The 14,450-nt window shown below is 45.0% G+C and overlaps 1 protein-coding gene across 1 annotated transcript; it reads left to right on the forward strand.

The window, feature by feature from the left end:
• Positions 1-470: 470 nt before the first annotated feature.
• On the forward strand, positions 471-12,663 carry LOC104563972 (methanethiol oxidase). The gene is made up of 13 exons (XM_062016325.1): positions 471-518; positions 3,540-3,623; positions 6,114-6,167; positions 6,744-6,856; positions 7,943-8,128; positions 8,412-8,532; positions 9,079-9,261; positions 9,357-9,535; positions 9,990-10,068; positions 10,535-10,656; positions 10,829-10,921; positions 11,186-11,304; positions 11,928-12,663. The coding sequence occupies exons 2-13, from the start codon at positions 3,620-3,622 to the stop codon at positions 12,088-12,090; spliced, it is 1,416 nt and encodes a 471-aa protein (XP_061872309.1). The 5' UTR covers positions 471-518; positions 3,540-3,619; the 3' UTR covers positions 12,091-12,663.
• The last annotated feature ends 1,787 nt before the right edge of the window (positions 12,664-14,450 follow it).

A 14,450-nucleotide genomic window follows, 5' to 3' on the forward strand; every position in this document is an offset into this window, starting at 1 on the left:
ATTCAGCAGGGTGGTTTTGCCGTTATCCATTGGATGTTCTACAGGTACCCAGCTCAAATGACATCAATAACTGGGAGAATGCAGCCGGTTTAAATCACATCACTGTTATTGTTCATTCCCACCACGTCCAGCTGGAACAGAAGGAAAGCCCTCTCTTTGGGGAGCGCAGCAAGGATGAGAAGTTTCTAGCTGCTGCTGAAATGCATCAATCCGTGAGGACAGCAAGACAAGAGTCTGATATTCTTGCTCCAAAAAGGAATTTCCTATTTAGGAATAAAACTGCTTGTGAAGTTATGGATTGTTAAGTGTATTCAAAAAATGGCATAGAGCTGACTGGGAAAACAAAGTAGAACATTCAGTAGAATCTGTCTGAATGCAACAAGCTTTGACAATGTAACCAGCAATCTGAAAAGGGAATTACATGTGGAGCCTCTCTTTTTCCTGTGGCAGGTTGGCTGAGTCTGGTATGTAGGGCTGGAGAGATGCCAGGCTGCTTGAGGTACCTGCAGTTGCTACAGGTAAGTGGCTTTTCCCTGATAGTTTTCAGTTTCTTCATTCCATTAACTTGTTGCTTTAAGTACAGGAAATTTCCCTGGACCCTTTTGGTTACAGAACTGTCCCTCCATTTCATTTACCCCTTGGAATGAATACTTAGCTTCAGTTGATATTGTTTGTGAGAAATTAAAACCTCAATGTTTCAAACCTACACACATTCCATATTTTAACTTGCATTTAGAGTTTTGAACTTTGATTTTCATTTTTGCAAACATTGAAATAAATGTCTTTAGTCCTTCCTAAAATGCTTCCCAAGCTCCTCGTGAAGCAGAAATCAAATGTGTTGTTTTACCTCAAAAGACTATATTTGGGGAATCCTCCATTAGATATTTTCTTTAATACTTTGCACAAATGGGTCACTGTGGTGCCTGAGGATGCCTATTAATTGGTTCCATGCTCAATTTAATTCTCAAACACCTTCCAACTCATTTACATTTGCAAGGTGTAACATAGAGCACAAATTTTCATTAGTTTATAGCTGTAAATTTCTCCCTTCTCTCCAAAATTCTTCTGTGATAACTAAACATGGAGCAAATTCCTTCCCCTGTTTGCTGTGGTTTCTGTGGGTTTCTGCATTGGTGGGTAGGGAGGGACAGGGGTGGGTGACTTCAGCTTTTGAGCCACACAGCTACCAACCACCACTTGTGTCTGTGAAAAGATTGCCAAAAATCATTACAAACTCTTCTGTTTCCAAGCCATGTCAGTGTCAGTATGCTGCAGAGGGGTAAGCAGTGCATTTTGGTTGGTCACTGTTTTTAGTTATTACAGTGTGAGGTCCCCAGGGACTCAATTAACTCTTGGAGGTGTGCACTTGGAGTTCTATTTGTAAAGATATTCCCTCCAAAAAGAAACTGCCCTCTGAACAAAGGACATCCTTAGAGTTCATCAAGAACGTGTCTCATGATTGCAGGGTCTTCTTTAAATGCTTCTTGGTGTGACAGGAGTAAATACTGAGGTAGATCAAGCCTAAACATTCCTTTTTGAAGGGATACTAAAGCCCATTATGGTCCAGCTCATCAGCTAGTTCAGGTCTTTTTAAGGAAAGGAACTTCACTCCTCATTTGTAGCTTTGCTGCTCAATGAGGTGCTCTCAAGAATGAAGGAGAGAGACTTGAATTGCATGCCAATTTTCTACTGACAGCTTATATTACTAGTCCTGAAAGAATGACAATATCACCTACTAAATATGAGCTAATTACTCAGGCAAATAACCTGCCATTGCAGAGGAAACCTACTCATGGGAGGTCTTAATAAAAACAGTTAGAAGCCTCTAGCCCGCAGGACTCTGGGATTTGGCCCAGGATCAAGATATTTCTCTGCAGGAAGCTGTGGTGGCTATAAAAATGTCTGTCTTCTTAATCATTGGGTTTGTTTGTCTTGTCAAGTCCCAGCTGAGATTCCCCTTTGCAGTTTAAACATCTGGTTGTTGTCATTTTGTTATTGTCAACCTCTGAGTAAAAGATTGGGCTCTCCAAGATGATGCAGTTTCCTTAAACATGATGAAATTATTAGAAGCAATAAATGTGTGGGATTTTTGTCCTTGTTTCAGTTTCAAGCCATGAGCTCTCCATAAATGTGAGGCTTGATTTGCCACTTGAAAAGAAAAGCTGGGAGTCCTTCAGATAGTGTGATGTGGGATTTAACAGAAATCCCTCTTGTAAGGCTGGTGATAACGTTGGGAAGTTGTCAGAAGCATCATTTATCATTAGATGTGTGGATATTTAGCTCTGGTTGCCAATGGAATTGCCCTCTAGAGGTAGCATTTTATAGAGATTGCAGAACAATGATGTGGTTTGCAAACAGCAGCGATGCTGGGAGGCAGCTGGCAGTGCTTGTGGGGCAGGTGATCCCTTCACCAACTTGACATCAGCGAATGCGTCGGGACCTGTTTCCATACTGCTGCCAGATCAGTTCACTCTCTGAACTGAACCCACATCAGGCTGGGTCCCATTCTTCCTAGTATAGGAGCCAGGCTTTGGGAGAATCCATGGTATGTGAGCAATGGCCTAGATAAACCATCTAGTTGGATTGTTTTGAGCCAAATCAGGATTTATCTCAAGCACAATTTGGAGTTTGATGCCATGAAAAGGCACAGGCCAGGAACAAGTGTGTTTGGCCCTACTTACACATTCTTTTTGTGCTGCTACAAACACGCTGATGGCTTATAACCATCTCTCAAGGCAAGGCGTGCCGGTGTGTTGATAAAAGCATGCCACTTTGATAAAGTATGTTTGTCATCTCAGTGCTAACACTTTAATGAGGTTAATTTCTAGAAGCAGGATACACAAATTGGGCCTGCACTTGCTAAAAGTGCTGCAGGAGGGTTGCAATAGTAACAGCTGTGTAGAAAGCGGTGTGCAGATTAGGCTGGGAAGGACTAGGTGCCAGTATTTGTGTCTGATTCCATCCCAGATGGAAGAAGGAGTGAAATCCAGCTTTTCTGATACTCCAGGGCAGCTGCTAATCTTGAGATAATCTTCAAGAAGTAATTGTGTGAAGTTTTCAGCAGGCCACTTGGCTTTTTGTAGCTGTCTTAAGGGACTGAACGGCCACAAAGTGTTTAAAAGCATTGCTGCCTGCCAACCCAGACTCAGCGGAGAGCTGTGCTCTCGTCAGGCACACAGAGACTCCTCAAGTCTTGCCCAAAATCAAGAGTTCTAAAGCACAACTGCGTCCCCTTTGCTGTTAGAGCGTGTGCAGGCACTGCCTGCGTGAGGGTGCTTACTTGGGTACAAAATACCCCGAGAGCTGGAACATAAATAGGAATGGGAGGGAAGTGCTTTCGTATCCGAGGCCGCTGCAGCGCAGGACGGGGCTCAAGTGCAGCTTCTGAAGCTTCCGCCAGTCGTTCCCGGGAAGTGGAAACGGCGTTTCTGTCCCGTCCTCTCACGCTCCCCGCTGCGCTGGAACCTCCCCTTGGCGGTTTCCCTCGTAAGCCCTGCCCGCCCCTTCACTCTGGTGTACATATGACCCTATCCCAGCAGGTTTTGCTCCACAAAACACCAGTCCAGGCAGCGGCGTTTCCTCCTGCGTGCACTCGGCAGCCCCAAGCCCCGGATCCGACATGGGTAAGATCCAGCCCGCGGATCTGGACGGGATCTGCTGCTTTTGGCCACGGGTCTGCGCTGTGAAACCTTGTGAGCCGGGCGGGGGGCTTGGTTAGTGTCGGGGGCTGGAAAGGACAGAGGTGGGGTGAAGTTCAACATTTCCTCTGACTATTAAAAGCTTTACTTCTTTAACCTATTGCAAACACCCATGGTTTTTAATAAGTAGCTTTAACGTGATAGTAAATGCCTTTTATGATACCATTAAACATCTCTTTTAGTGCCTTGGCATTTAGAAACAAATAGGCGTTTGGACTTGCTGCTTAGGCGGATCGTGAGCAGGAGTGTTGCTCTTGCTTTCCTGCCCCTTTATTTCACCCTGTTGAACCCAAACGATTGAAGAATTCCTCTTTGTCTAACGGTTCCTGAATTTACTGTGAAGCTGTGCTTTATTTCTTTACAGCACACTTGGCCAGTGCTGTAAATCTACACAGCTCCCTGTCCAGGGTAGCAGTGACTCCAGGTTAAGCTGAATAAAGTTCAGGTTAAACTGAGTATAGTTTTCTCATGCTGGGGACTTTGTGGATGGGAAGCTACCTGTGAGAGGATTTGTCTGTGAAGGTGTAATATACTCTGCAGGAAAAAAAAACCTTAATGCTTTTGTCCTTGCTGGAGTTTGCAAACAACGTGTATGTGATTCAGCATCCCCTGGTGTGCAACACACTCGGTCAGCTGCCAGATTAATGGGGGATCTGGAACGTAACAAGTCATATTAACACTTTTAACCATGGATTATTAACATAACAATGTAAATATTATTGTTAACATGTTGCTACAAGATGGTACAAATGACAGTTTCACGACAAAAACCTCGCTTTGTATTCACAAAGGAGCTTGGCATGGTATGAGATCTTGCATCATCCACAGATACCTTCAGGCACTTAGATACAAGGGTTCACAGCAAAAGGGTGTTTGAACAAGATCAGAGGGAAAGGAGGAAAAAATGCACATGAGAAGAAGGAAGAGCAAACGTTCATCATCTCGCTGTATGTTTTCTCTGGAAAACAATTTGGCACAAATAATCTTTTTCTCAAAGTAATCTACAGAAAGCTGCATTTGCAATGCTAATGGAGCCGTGCCCCAACGCTCACTGAGCTCCTGCTAATTTAGGTGATTGAGGAAATTGGAACAAAGCTTAAATTATGGCTCAGACATAAATGGAACAAATGGAACTTTATATTTTGTGTTTACAGATTAGAAAAAAACTCTGTTTCACAAAGAGTGTGAAATGAAACCCAAAGTCCTAAATGACTCGTTTTGAGAAGATGCTGGTTGTGGAGCTGAGAGCCTCCCCGTGCAGGGAAGCATTTTGCCTTCAGAGAACAGGCCTCTGTGATTACAGGGGCACTGGAGCTGTCACTGCCTCTGGGTTTGAAATCCTAGCTCTGGGACATTCTGAAATAAACTTGCTATGAATTTCTCTTTGTAAATATCAGAATGGCAAATAATGAGCTGGTTGGTTTATTTCTGTTACAGACACTTGAGGTACGGAGGAAGGCAACTCTAGGATGGTTTGGCTTCTGTCGACATGTATTTCATGTCAAGTCATTTTGGAAAAGTGTGCTGGCATCCTGCTGCCCAGCACTGCTAAGGATATGGGTTTTGATCAGCTGATTGTATTCTAGTTCCATTTGGGAGTGGAGCAGAGGCTTCCTGCATTGGGTGCAGCAGGCCTGCTGCTCCATGCCTCTGCAACAGTAGAGATTTATCTGCAGCAGTTAGGCCTATGAGCTTGCAACATGTTGTAACTGCCCCTTAAAGCAATATTTCAGGGTAATAGTTTTTTAATTATAGCCAACAATTTATTGATGCCACCCTGAGCATTTCTGTTAAGTTGACTGTGTTAGAGTAGCTGTACCAGGCTGGTTTGGTACAGTTTTTGCTTGGGCATTGATACAAGCTGATGGAAAGGGAGATAAGACTCTTAACATCGAGAGAATGGTTTATAATTCCCCTTCTTCTTGTCCTTTCTGGTCACCTGCAGTATCACCTCTTACCCAGGCTGTAAATCCTTAAAAAGAACCACTTCTTCAGCATTTATATGCAGAGGAAGCCTGGAGGCTTTCCAGTGATAATAAAATGGGTTGTTCAAATTGGGCAATCTGTCTACTTATCTGGCAGTGACTCAGCAGCTCTCTGTAAAACATTTAACACTATTTTCTTAAATCCCAGACCCTTGTCATAGAAGAATATGCTTTAAAATTGTGAGACTGAACTTCTTGAAATGAAGGCCCAAGTTTCTCATTAGTGTTGAGCATGGAGGGTCACAGTGTGTATATTTGCAGAAACTCAAGTAACCTCAGTGCTGACTGGAGCCAGCAAGACTTACAGGTGTTTGGCAGTGTAGAAACTGCATCTGAGATTTGTCAGTCTCTGAATGCCAAGCCAGTGGCCTCTTGGGGATAAAATCATCTGGAGATTAAGAGAACTTCTGTTTTTCTTTCCCACAATCAGCAAAATGCGGAGCGTGTGGTCCAGGATACGCAACTCCCCTGGATGCCATGAAAGGCAAGTACTGTCACAGCTTTTCTGAATCCAGGCCATCAGTAAAGGTATTGTTTTCAGATGAGGTGATGACTAGGTAGATGCCTCCAGAGTGGCTCATTAATTAGCAAGGCCAAGGGAACTTTAAATATCAAAAGAGATTCCATTTAATTTCCACCCACCTCTGGGCTCTTTGCAGGCTCTGTGTCCTTCAATTCACTAAGTCATAGCACAGAAGTGGAGTGGCCCTGGGTTTAGGTACACACATGGCAGTTGGTTGCTAACTCTCCACAAACTATTTTGGGGTTTCTTTTAAACAGCAAAACAGAGCTTTGCTTTAAGAATATTGGGAGCAAGTCTTTAACCTGAAGTGGAAAGGCCCCACAGCTGAACAAGCTGGTGATTTCTGGTTGCTCAAACATGTACTAGTAGTGTTTCTTCATAAAGAATTCTTCATGAGCACTGAGGTTCAGCCTCCTGGGAAGAATCACAGTTTACAGGCAGAGAGATTAAATCCAGAGAAGATTCTCTTAAAGTTAACCACAGCTTTCTGTTAAAAAAGGTTTCCTTTCATGCATTAAACAACTTCTGCCTTGAAAGGTCCCCGGGAGGAGATTGTGTACCTGCCTTGTATCTACAGAAACACTGGGATAGAGAAACCTGACTACCTGGCCACTGTAGATGTCGACCCCAAATCTCCACGCTACTGTCAGGTATCTGGGTGTAGAATGGCTCTGGTGCTCAGTTTTCTAGGGTGGTGAATGTTTGTGTTTGCATAATCATTTTCAAGTAGGTATTTGTGCTGAGAACCAATCAAATCCTCTACTATTTTCCTTTCTTGGTTACTCAAAGCTAACATTTTTCTTGTTACTCTCAAGACACCTTCAGAGCATTTTTGTGCTTAGTATTTTAATAGTTGTTTTTGTAACATCATTGCTGATTTATACTGAGGATAAGCTCTGGAGGGTGCTGTTTCCTCAGGGGGTGTCAGTAGTATAGACAGAACTTAGAATGTAGGATGTCTGCACCCTGGGAAGTTCTACACATTGGGCATTATAAATCTAATCCATTTACTTCACCGGTGGAAAGATCCAAGATCCTGGTAAGACTGTCCTTAAGCTGCAAGTAGTGTACAATAAACTGCATTTAAACATGCTGGGCTTGAGTGGCTCAAGTGACTGCAGAGACTTTGGACTCTGATCTCTGTGTGTTCAAGGAGCAGCCACTCTGGTTTGACAAGAAAGATTTTCATGATTTGTTCTTTTTTTATGTACAGCTGCTGCTTGAGGGCTCATTGTGGAGGCAACAAATCTCCTCAAACTTTGACAAAACTTAGCAGTAACTTTTCAGCTTTTCTTAGTTATACAGAATAAAACAAAAGCCAGAAACAGGAGTGCACAAGAACATGTCATCTTGCTGCCATCCACCTGGTAAATCTGTGATCAAGTAGATCTGGAAAAGTCAGAGACTTGCAGCACATGGACAAGTGATGGGCTGTTCTGTTGGTTTTCTCCATACCATTTTTGCATCCCTACTTAATTAGATAGAGTCTTTTAAAGATTTGGGTTAATTTAATAGCATGCAACCCGTAACAAATGCCATGCACTCATGATGGCCAGCTTCCTTCTCCCACTTCCCAGCTTCAACTCTGCATATCTCAGGCTGAATCTGCTTCCTGAATAACAAATAGCATTTACTTCTGCCCTTTATTAATTTATGCTTTGACAGAAAGACCCATTTCTTTGCCTAGGGGAAAAGCTGTACCAGACTGAATCTTAAGTCTGTCTCTGACTTGGTAGGTGATCCATCGCCTGCCCATGCCGAATCTGAAGGATGAGCTCCACCACTCTGGGTGGAATGCCTGTAGCAGCTGTTTTGGGGATGCCACAAAGAGAAGAAATCGTCTGATTCTGCCAAGTCTGATCTCTTCTCGGGTTTATGTGGTGGATGTGGGAACAGACTCCCGAGCTCCTAGAATCCATAAGGTATAGTTAAGCCATTTTTATTTCTTACATTTTGACCAAGAGATGGTGATTTCCTGGATTCCAGCTATGAATTGGAATAGGAGATATAGAAGTACATCTAAGCTAATCATCTATGCTTGCTTTATAGCCAGAGAAAAGAAACTAGCACTCTTAAGACACAATTCCTTTGCCTTGAAACAGTTTTCTAACCTAGGTTAGACAGATCTGACTCAAGCAATGCATAACTGTGGTATCTCACAGTGATCTCAGTGAAGGTGGCTATGACTGTGTATACTCATTTTAGATTGTTGAGCCAGTGGAGCTATTCTGGAAGGGTAATGCAGCTAATCCTCACACCTCTCACTGTCTGGGCAGTGGTGACATCCTAATCAGCTGTTTGGGAGACCCTTCTGGCAATGGCAAAGGTATTGATCTCCTTCATTACTCTATTTGTGGTATAGAAATGTCATGCTCCCAAAGTACAGGCTGCAAAGCCAGAATTTTGAAGAGCTTACAGAAAGTGGTGCACTCTGCTCCTTTTCACAAGGCTTTTCTCTTCTGGATTTGGTGGGGAAACATGTCCTTGGATAGTTGCATATTAGGTAAATAATTCAAGGACACCGGTGGCAAGCCAAGAAGAGCAGAGCTGACTCCTCCGTGGTGTTCTTTAAGATATCCCTTAATTGAAAGGTACTCTTGGAGGGCTGACAGAGTTATTGGAATGACTTGAGAAAAGCTGAAGCTTAAAACAGTTCATTACAGTGTGAGAGAGCTCTGTAAAAGTCCAGCTTTCATTTGCTTTAGTCAACAAAAGCAAAACCAGCAGGATCACAACGTTTTCCTTAAGCACAGACTTACAGTTTACAGTGTATTTAGAAAAATAGACATTTAAGTATGAATATTTTTTATCCTACTTCAAGCTGTGAATCATTTATTTGTCTTCAAACAGTTCTCTTTGGTTTTTATATCAGGTAGTTTTATTTTGCTGGATGGAGAGACCTTCGAAGTGAAAGGAAATTGGGAGAATGGGGGAAAAGTGCCCGCCCTGGGTTATGATTTCTGGTATCAGCCTCGACACAATGTCCTGATGAGCACTGAGTGGGGAGTCCCAAAGTTCTTGGCAGATGGGTTTAACCCAGCTGATGTAGAGAAAGGTGAGGGAGCATTTGTTTAAACTCTCAGATGTAAAAGCGATTCTTGGTTAAAATAAAACCTTCTGTGCTTATTGTGGTGTGCTCTGATCCCTTAGGGCTGTACGGCCACCACATCAACGTGTGGGACTGGAGCACTCACACCTTCATCCAGGCCATTGACTTGGGGAAGGGCTCCATACCCCTGGAGATCCGATTCCTCCACAATCCAGATGCTGCAGAAGGGTTTGTTGGATGTGCTCTGAGCAGTGCAGTGCATCGCTTCTACAAGACACAGGTAACTGATGGAAGCTGTGGCAAACACGAAAGCTCCAACCTCGTTGTCTCAGAAATCCACCTTTCACTTAGGAAATAGTAGAATTCAGATTTAAAAAAGTTATGGCTCTTAATTCCAGTCTTAATTCCAGCCAAACCCTAACAGTCAGAGACAGGCTGCTGGTGGCAGCGAGCGTAGGAGCCAACGCCATGGCTTTCTGAAACTACCCTATAGCCCCTCAGCTTTGAGCAAGTGCAGTTGGAAGGCACTCTGAATAATCAGTAACGCTCTCATGGGCAGTACAGTTACCATCCCCACCCTTTGGTAACACTTATTGGCAGTGTGCCCGTGCACTCTGCACAGGACCTGTTAAGTCTGACTGTTTGCTGCTTCTCCCTCTGCCATGCACAGCTGAGCTCTCTTGGCCAATGTGAAGGCAAAAATAACACTGTGTTCTCTCCTGTGTCTTCTGCAGAAAGGGGACTGGGCAGCAGAGAAGGTGATTGAAGTACCCAGCAAGAAGGTGCAAGGATGGCTTCTCCCTGACATGCCTGGTTAGTGTGAGCGTCTTTGGAAAAGGAATGGGGTCTTATCCTCCTCAGTTCCCTGGTGGTGTAGCTTTCTGCAAAATCTTATCCTTCAATGGCAAACACTTCCCTTGTGTCATACTCAGTTTCTGTTTGGGCTCTTTGTGTAACACTTCTGACGTGACCAAATGATCTTTACTTATGAGACACCGAGTAGGAGAGTGTCAGACCTCAGCTCCCACACTGCTTGGGGCAATACAGAAAAATACTTGGAGCCTGGGCCCTTCAGCACGAGCTCACTGTGGTCCTGGCAGTGCTGGTGGAGCCTGGACCTCTGCTGAGTAAGCACTGAGTTTCCAAGGATGATTGTGTTTGTTCAGACTATATCTTAATGAGGGTACTGTGACTACAATTTCGAAAGGTCAGACTCTTGGTTTTGTTTGTTGCTGGTCCTGTCCATTTCCTGATGTTGCTCCTGAATGTTTCCTTGCAGGTCTCATCACTGACATCCTCATCTCGCTGGACGACAGGTTCTTGTACTTCAGCAACTGGCTGCACGGAGACATCCGCCAGTACGACATCTCCAACACCCGCCAGCCCAAACTGGTGGGGCAGGTGAGGCAGCAGCAGCAAAGCCATCACGTACAAGGGCAGCACAGGCTGCTTATTTCCTTCCTTTTCAAAAGGAGAAAATGCCCATTTACTTTTGCTTTACAACTGTCACTGTATTGCCTTTGACCTTCCCTTGAGAGCTGCCGCCTGTTCTCACACCTTCCCTTGCTTACAGGTGTTTCTGGGAGGCAGCATTGTCAAAGGTGGGCCTGTAACAGTAGTGGAGGACAAGGAATTGCAGTGTCAGCCAGAACCATTTGTGATCAAAGTAAGTTTTCCTAAAATGCCCATTGGCAGTGCTCTGTTAATTGTAACCAGTTTCAAGATATGCCTACACCTCAGGGTACAACACAGGGAGTCTGTGAATAAAGTGGAACTCATCTGAAACAGCTTCGAGGCTCCCTGTTAGGAGTAAAAACTGTTCTCTCCAAAACAGGGGATGTGGTGCTTCCTTCTCCTTGCTGTTGCATGTCTTTTGTTCGATCTCCATGGCAGCTTGTCCTGAGCACTTTGTTCTCTATTGTCATTTCAGGGGAAGAGAGTGCCTGGTGGACCTCAGATGATACAGCTTAGCTTGGATGGGAAGAGACTGTATGTCACCACCTCTCTCTACAGTGGCTGGGACAAGCAGTTCTACCCAGATCTTGTCAAGTAAGACAACTGTGGTAAATGAGGATGACTGTACAGGCACATGGGCAGGATTCCTTTCTTAGATGGCAATATGCATGTACCAGCAAAGTTCCCATGCAGGCAGACTGAATCCAGTAGCTTTATACACAGCCTACCATCTCAATGTTGTAGTCACTAGCCAGAATCCATCCCAGCTCAGCAGGCACACCGAGTCTGGGAGCCTGCACATGCTATTTGTTGAAGTCATGGTCTGTTTGGCAGTAGATGAGAATGGGAAGAAAGCAGTGAACGTGATGTAGCCTCCTGGAAGCTGTAGTACTTCCAGTGTGTTCCAAGTAGTTCAGTGTGACTTTCCAGTTTTTGTAATTAAAGAAAGGAGGTGATCTTGCAGATGGCCACAGGAGGGCATAGCGCAGCTTGCCTGTTCCTTCAGGAGTAACAACAGCTGTTATCACACAGTTGATGCTGCAGATTTCACTGAGCTGGTGTAACTTGCTTCTGAGGCCTGCTAAGGCCCACCTTGAGTCGGGGATCCTTTCCACTTTATATGAAAGGAGGACAAGTCCTGCCCAGATATGGAAGAGAAGAGCACCAAATTTGAATCTTCTTTCTCCCAATATCTTTTTTTCTTGTCCCTTTTCCAGGGAAGGCTCTGTCATGCTGCAGATCGATGTGGATACTGAAAGAGGTGGATTGAAAGTGAATAAAAACTTCCTAGTGGATTTTGGGAAGGAACCTGATGGGCCTGTCCTAGCTCATGAGATTCGTTACCCTGGTGGAGACTGTTCTTCTGATATCTGGATGTAATTGTTCTCTGGAGCTGGTTTTGCCACTTTTTCTCTCTGTCTCCTGCCCTCCACTTCCCTTTCACACAGGGGAATCGGGTCAGCTGGAACTTTGTCCGCTCTCTAAATTCAGACATCCATTAGGATGAGCTACAGAAGCTCCACATTCTTCTCATTCTGAGGCAGCCAAGTGAATCTTTCTGAAACATGATATACTTCTCATTTTTCTCTGCTCCTTCCCCTTCCATAAGATCCTGTGCAATTACTATTGACTGTAGGTTTCAAGCCCAAGGTCGTCAGCCTTTTGTACTACTTTGTTGTGCCACTCTCTGCCTTGCCACTTCTTGTTGGTGGAGAAACTGTATCTAAGTAACTCCATGAGAAGGAAACATTCCATGGGCTTGCCCCAGAGCCAGAGTATCCTGTCGCTGCAAAGCTTAAGCTGCTTTTAATTTGCTCATGAAGTAATCAGTGCTTTACAGCAGACACAGCATAAAAATCATACATTTCTCATCTGTTTCTGGAGCTTGGTTGTATTTTAACATTTCTGCACAAATACTATAAAAAATCAGCAATAAAAGTGTTCTTCAAGTCAGATGGAGCTGCACCTTTTTCCCCCCTTTTTAGCTCTTCTGGTGCTGCTGCCAGCAGGTGTCCTAGAGGTGTCTCACAACTCCTTGCACAGACAAGTGTTCACATGTCCACCCTTTCTTCTCTTGCCAGTTCCTGATGCATCTTCCCTCAGCTGTTTCTTGGGCTGGGTTCTCTTTTCTGCCTCCCCAGGTCTGTTGCTTTCCTGTCTGTGTCCATTGCCAGCCTCTGCTGTTTCCTGCTGAGCTTTGGCCTTGGCAGTTGTGCTGCAGAGTCACAGCAGCAGTGTTGGAGCAGCAGCCTGTTAATGGGGCCTCCTGCTGGAGCCTTTTGGCTGGGGTTTTCCAACTTTTACTGTGCTTCCACAGCAAAACCCTTGTGTAGCTAACAGATCTCACCTTACAGTCAAGACTTCATGCTGTATGTAGCTGCTGACTGCCTTGCCTAGTGCATTTGGAACCAAGCTTTGAGAGCTCAGGTTTGTGTTTTTATGCAGCTGGATGTGGTCTCTTTGAAACTGGAAGCAGTTCTGTTAAGACTGTCTGAAGCCAGAGCCCTCTCTGAATGGCAAGCCATTGGAGCCGCTTGGATCTGATGGAAAAGCCCATTTTCAGCAGCTTCTGGTTAGGAACGGGTGAAGTACACAAAACTCTGGGTCAGCACACTCTATTTCATACTGTTTGTTGAAATCATGATCTGTTAGAAAATAGGTAAGAATGTGAAGAGGCTGGTGAACATCATCTGGCCTCCTGCAGTCCATGGGCCTTCCAAACTGCCCCCGAGTGTGTCAGCACGACTTTGATTCAGGGCGTTAAAGACAGCAGGTGATCTTCCCGTTGGCCACAGGAGGGCATAGTGCAGCTTGCCTCTTCCTCCCTAAGTTACTGCTTCCTCATTTTCACTCATTAGTTGTTAATTTGAAGTGGCAGATTCATTTCTATTTCTGCTGCCAGGTCATATCCAAGACAAGCAGATGTGTTTATATAAAGAGTCTATTTGCAGTACTTTCAAGAAGTGTGAGAGGACAGTAAGATCTCACATATCCCAGCTGGGAAAACTAAAGAATGAAGAACAGTTCCTGCCTAAGTGAAGTCAGAGCAGTTGTGAGGAGAGTCACCATTCAAAAACCCTGCTCTTTGGTCTACTTGAACTCTCTGCTGCTCTGGTGAAGGCTGACCTCCTGCTGCTGAGCCTAAGAGTGTAGGGAAGTGCCTTGTTATATAGGGATAAGTATGAAGTGGGTCCTTGGAGAGGAACCTGAGATGTTGAGGTGAGCTGCTCAGCCTGTGTGTTCCTGGTTTGTGTTTCCATCTCCTTCAGTGGAGGCCACTCAGCCCTCCTTGCTCCCACCTGCTCCAAGCTTGGAGCCTGGTTTGCAGCGCTCGCAGGCAGGTTCCAGCCTTGTCCTTAAAATAAGGCTCATGAAGTTCCAACTGATGCAATGAGGAATTTTATTCATGTTTAAAGCAGAACACAAGAGCAAACCAGTGTCAGGAAACAGGCACCTCTAGTCAAAGTAAAGCCCTTCAGGCTCCTTCAGCTGCGACGCGCAGCCACCCAGGCACAGCGGGACGGAGCCGGGAGGGCTCTCTCGTGCTAGGGAACACTCTCCAGGAAGCCCCTGGCTGAAGGGCAGCAAGGCAGAGGAACTGGGCACGTCACTTGCTGCCGAAAGGCGCCGTGTGTGCTGCACATCTGGTGCCTGAGCCCTGCCCTGGCACTGCCCAGGGGTTGCTCTGTGCCGCAGGCACCGCGCAAGACGCGCCGTGAGTCCTTGTTCACTGGTCTGCC

Source organism: Colius striatus, chromosome 29 (genome assembly GCF_028858725.1).
Source record: "Colius striatus isolate bColStr4 chromosome 29, bColStr4.1.hap1, whole genome shotgun sequence".
Lineage (NCBI taxonomy): Eukaryota > Metazoa > Chordata > Aves > Coliiformes > Coliidae > Colius > Colius striatus.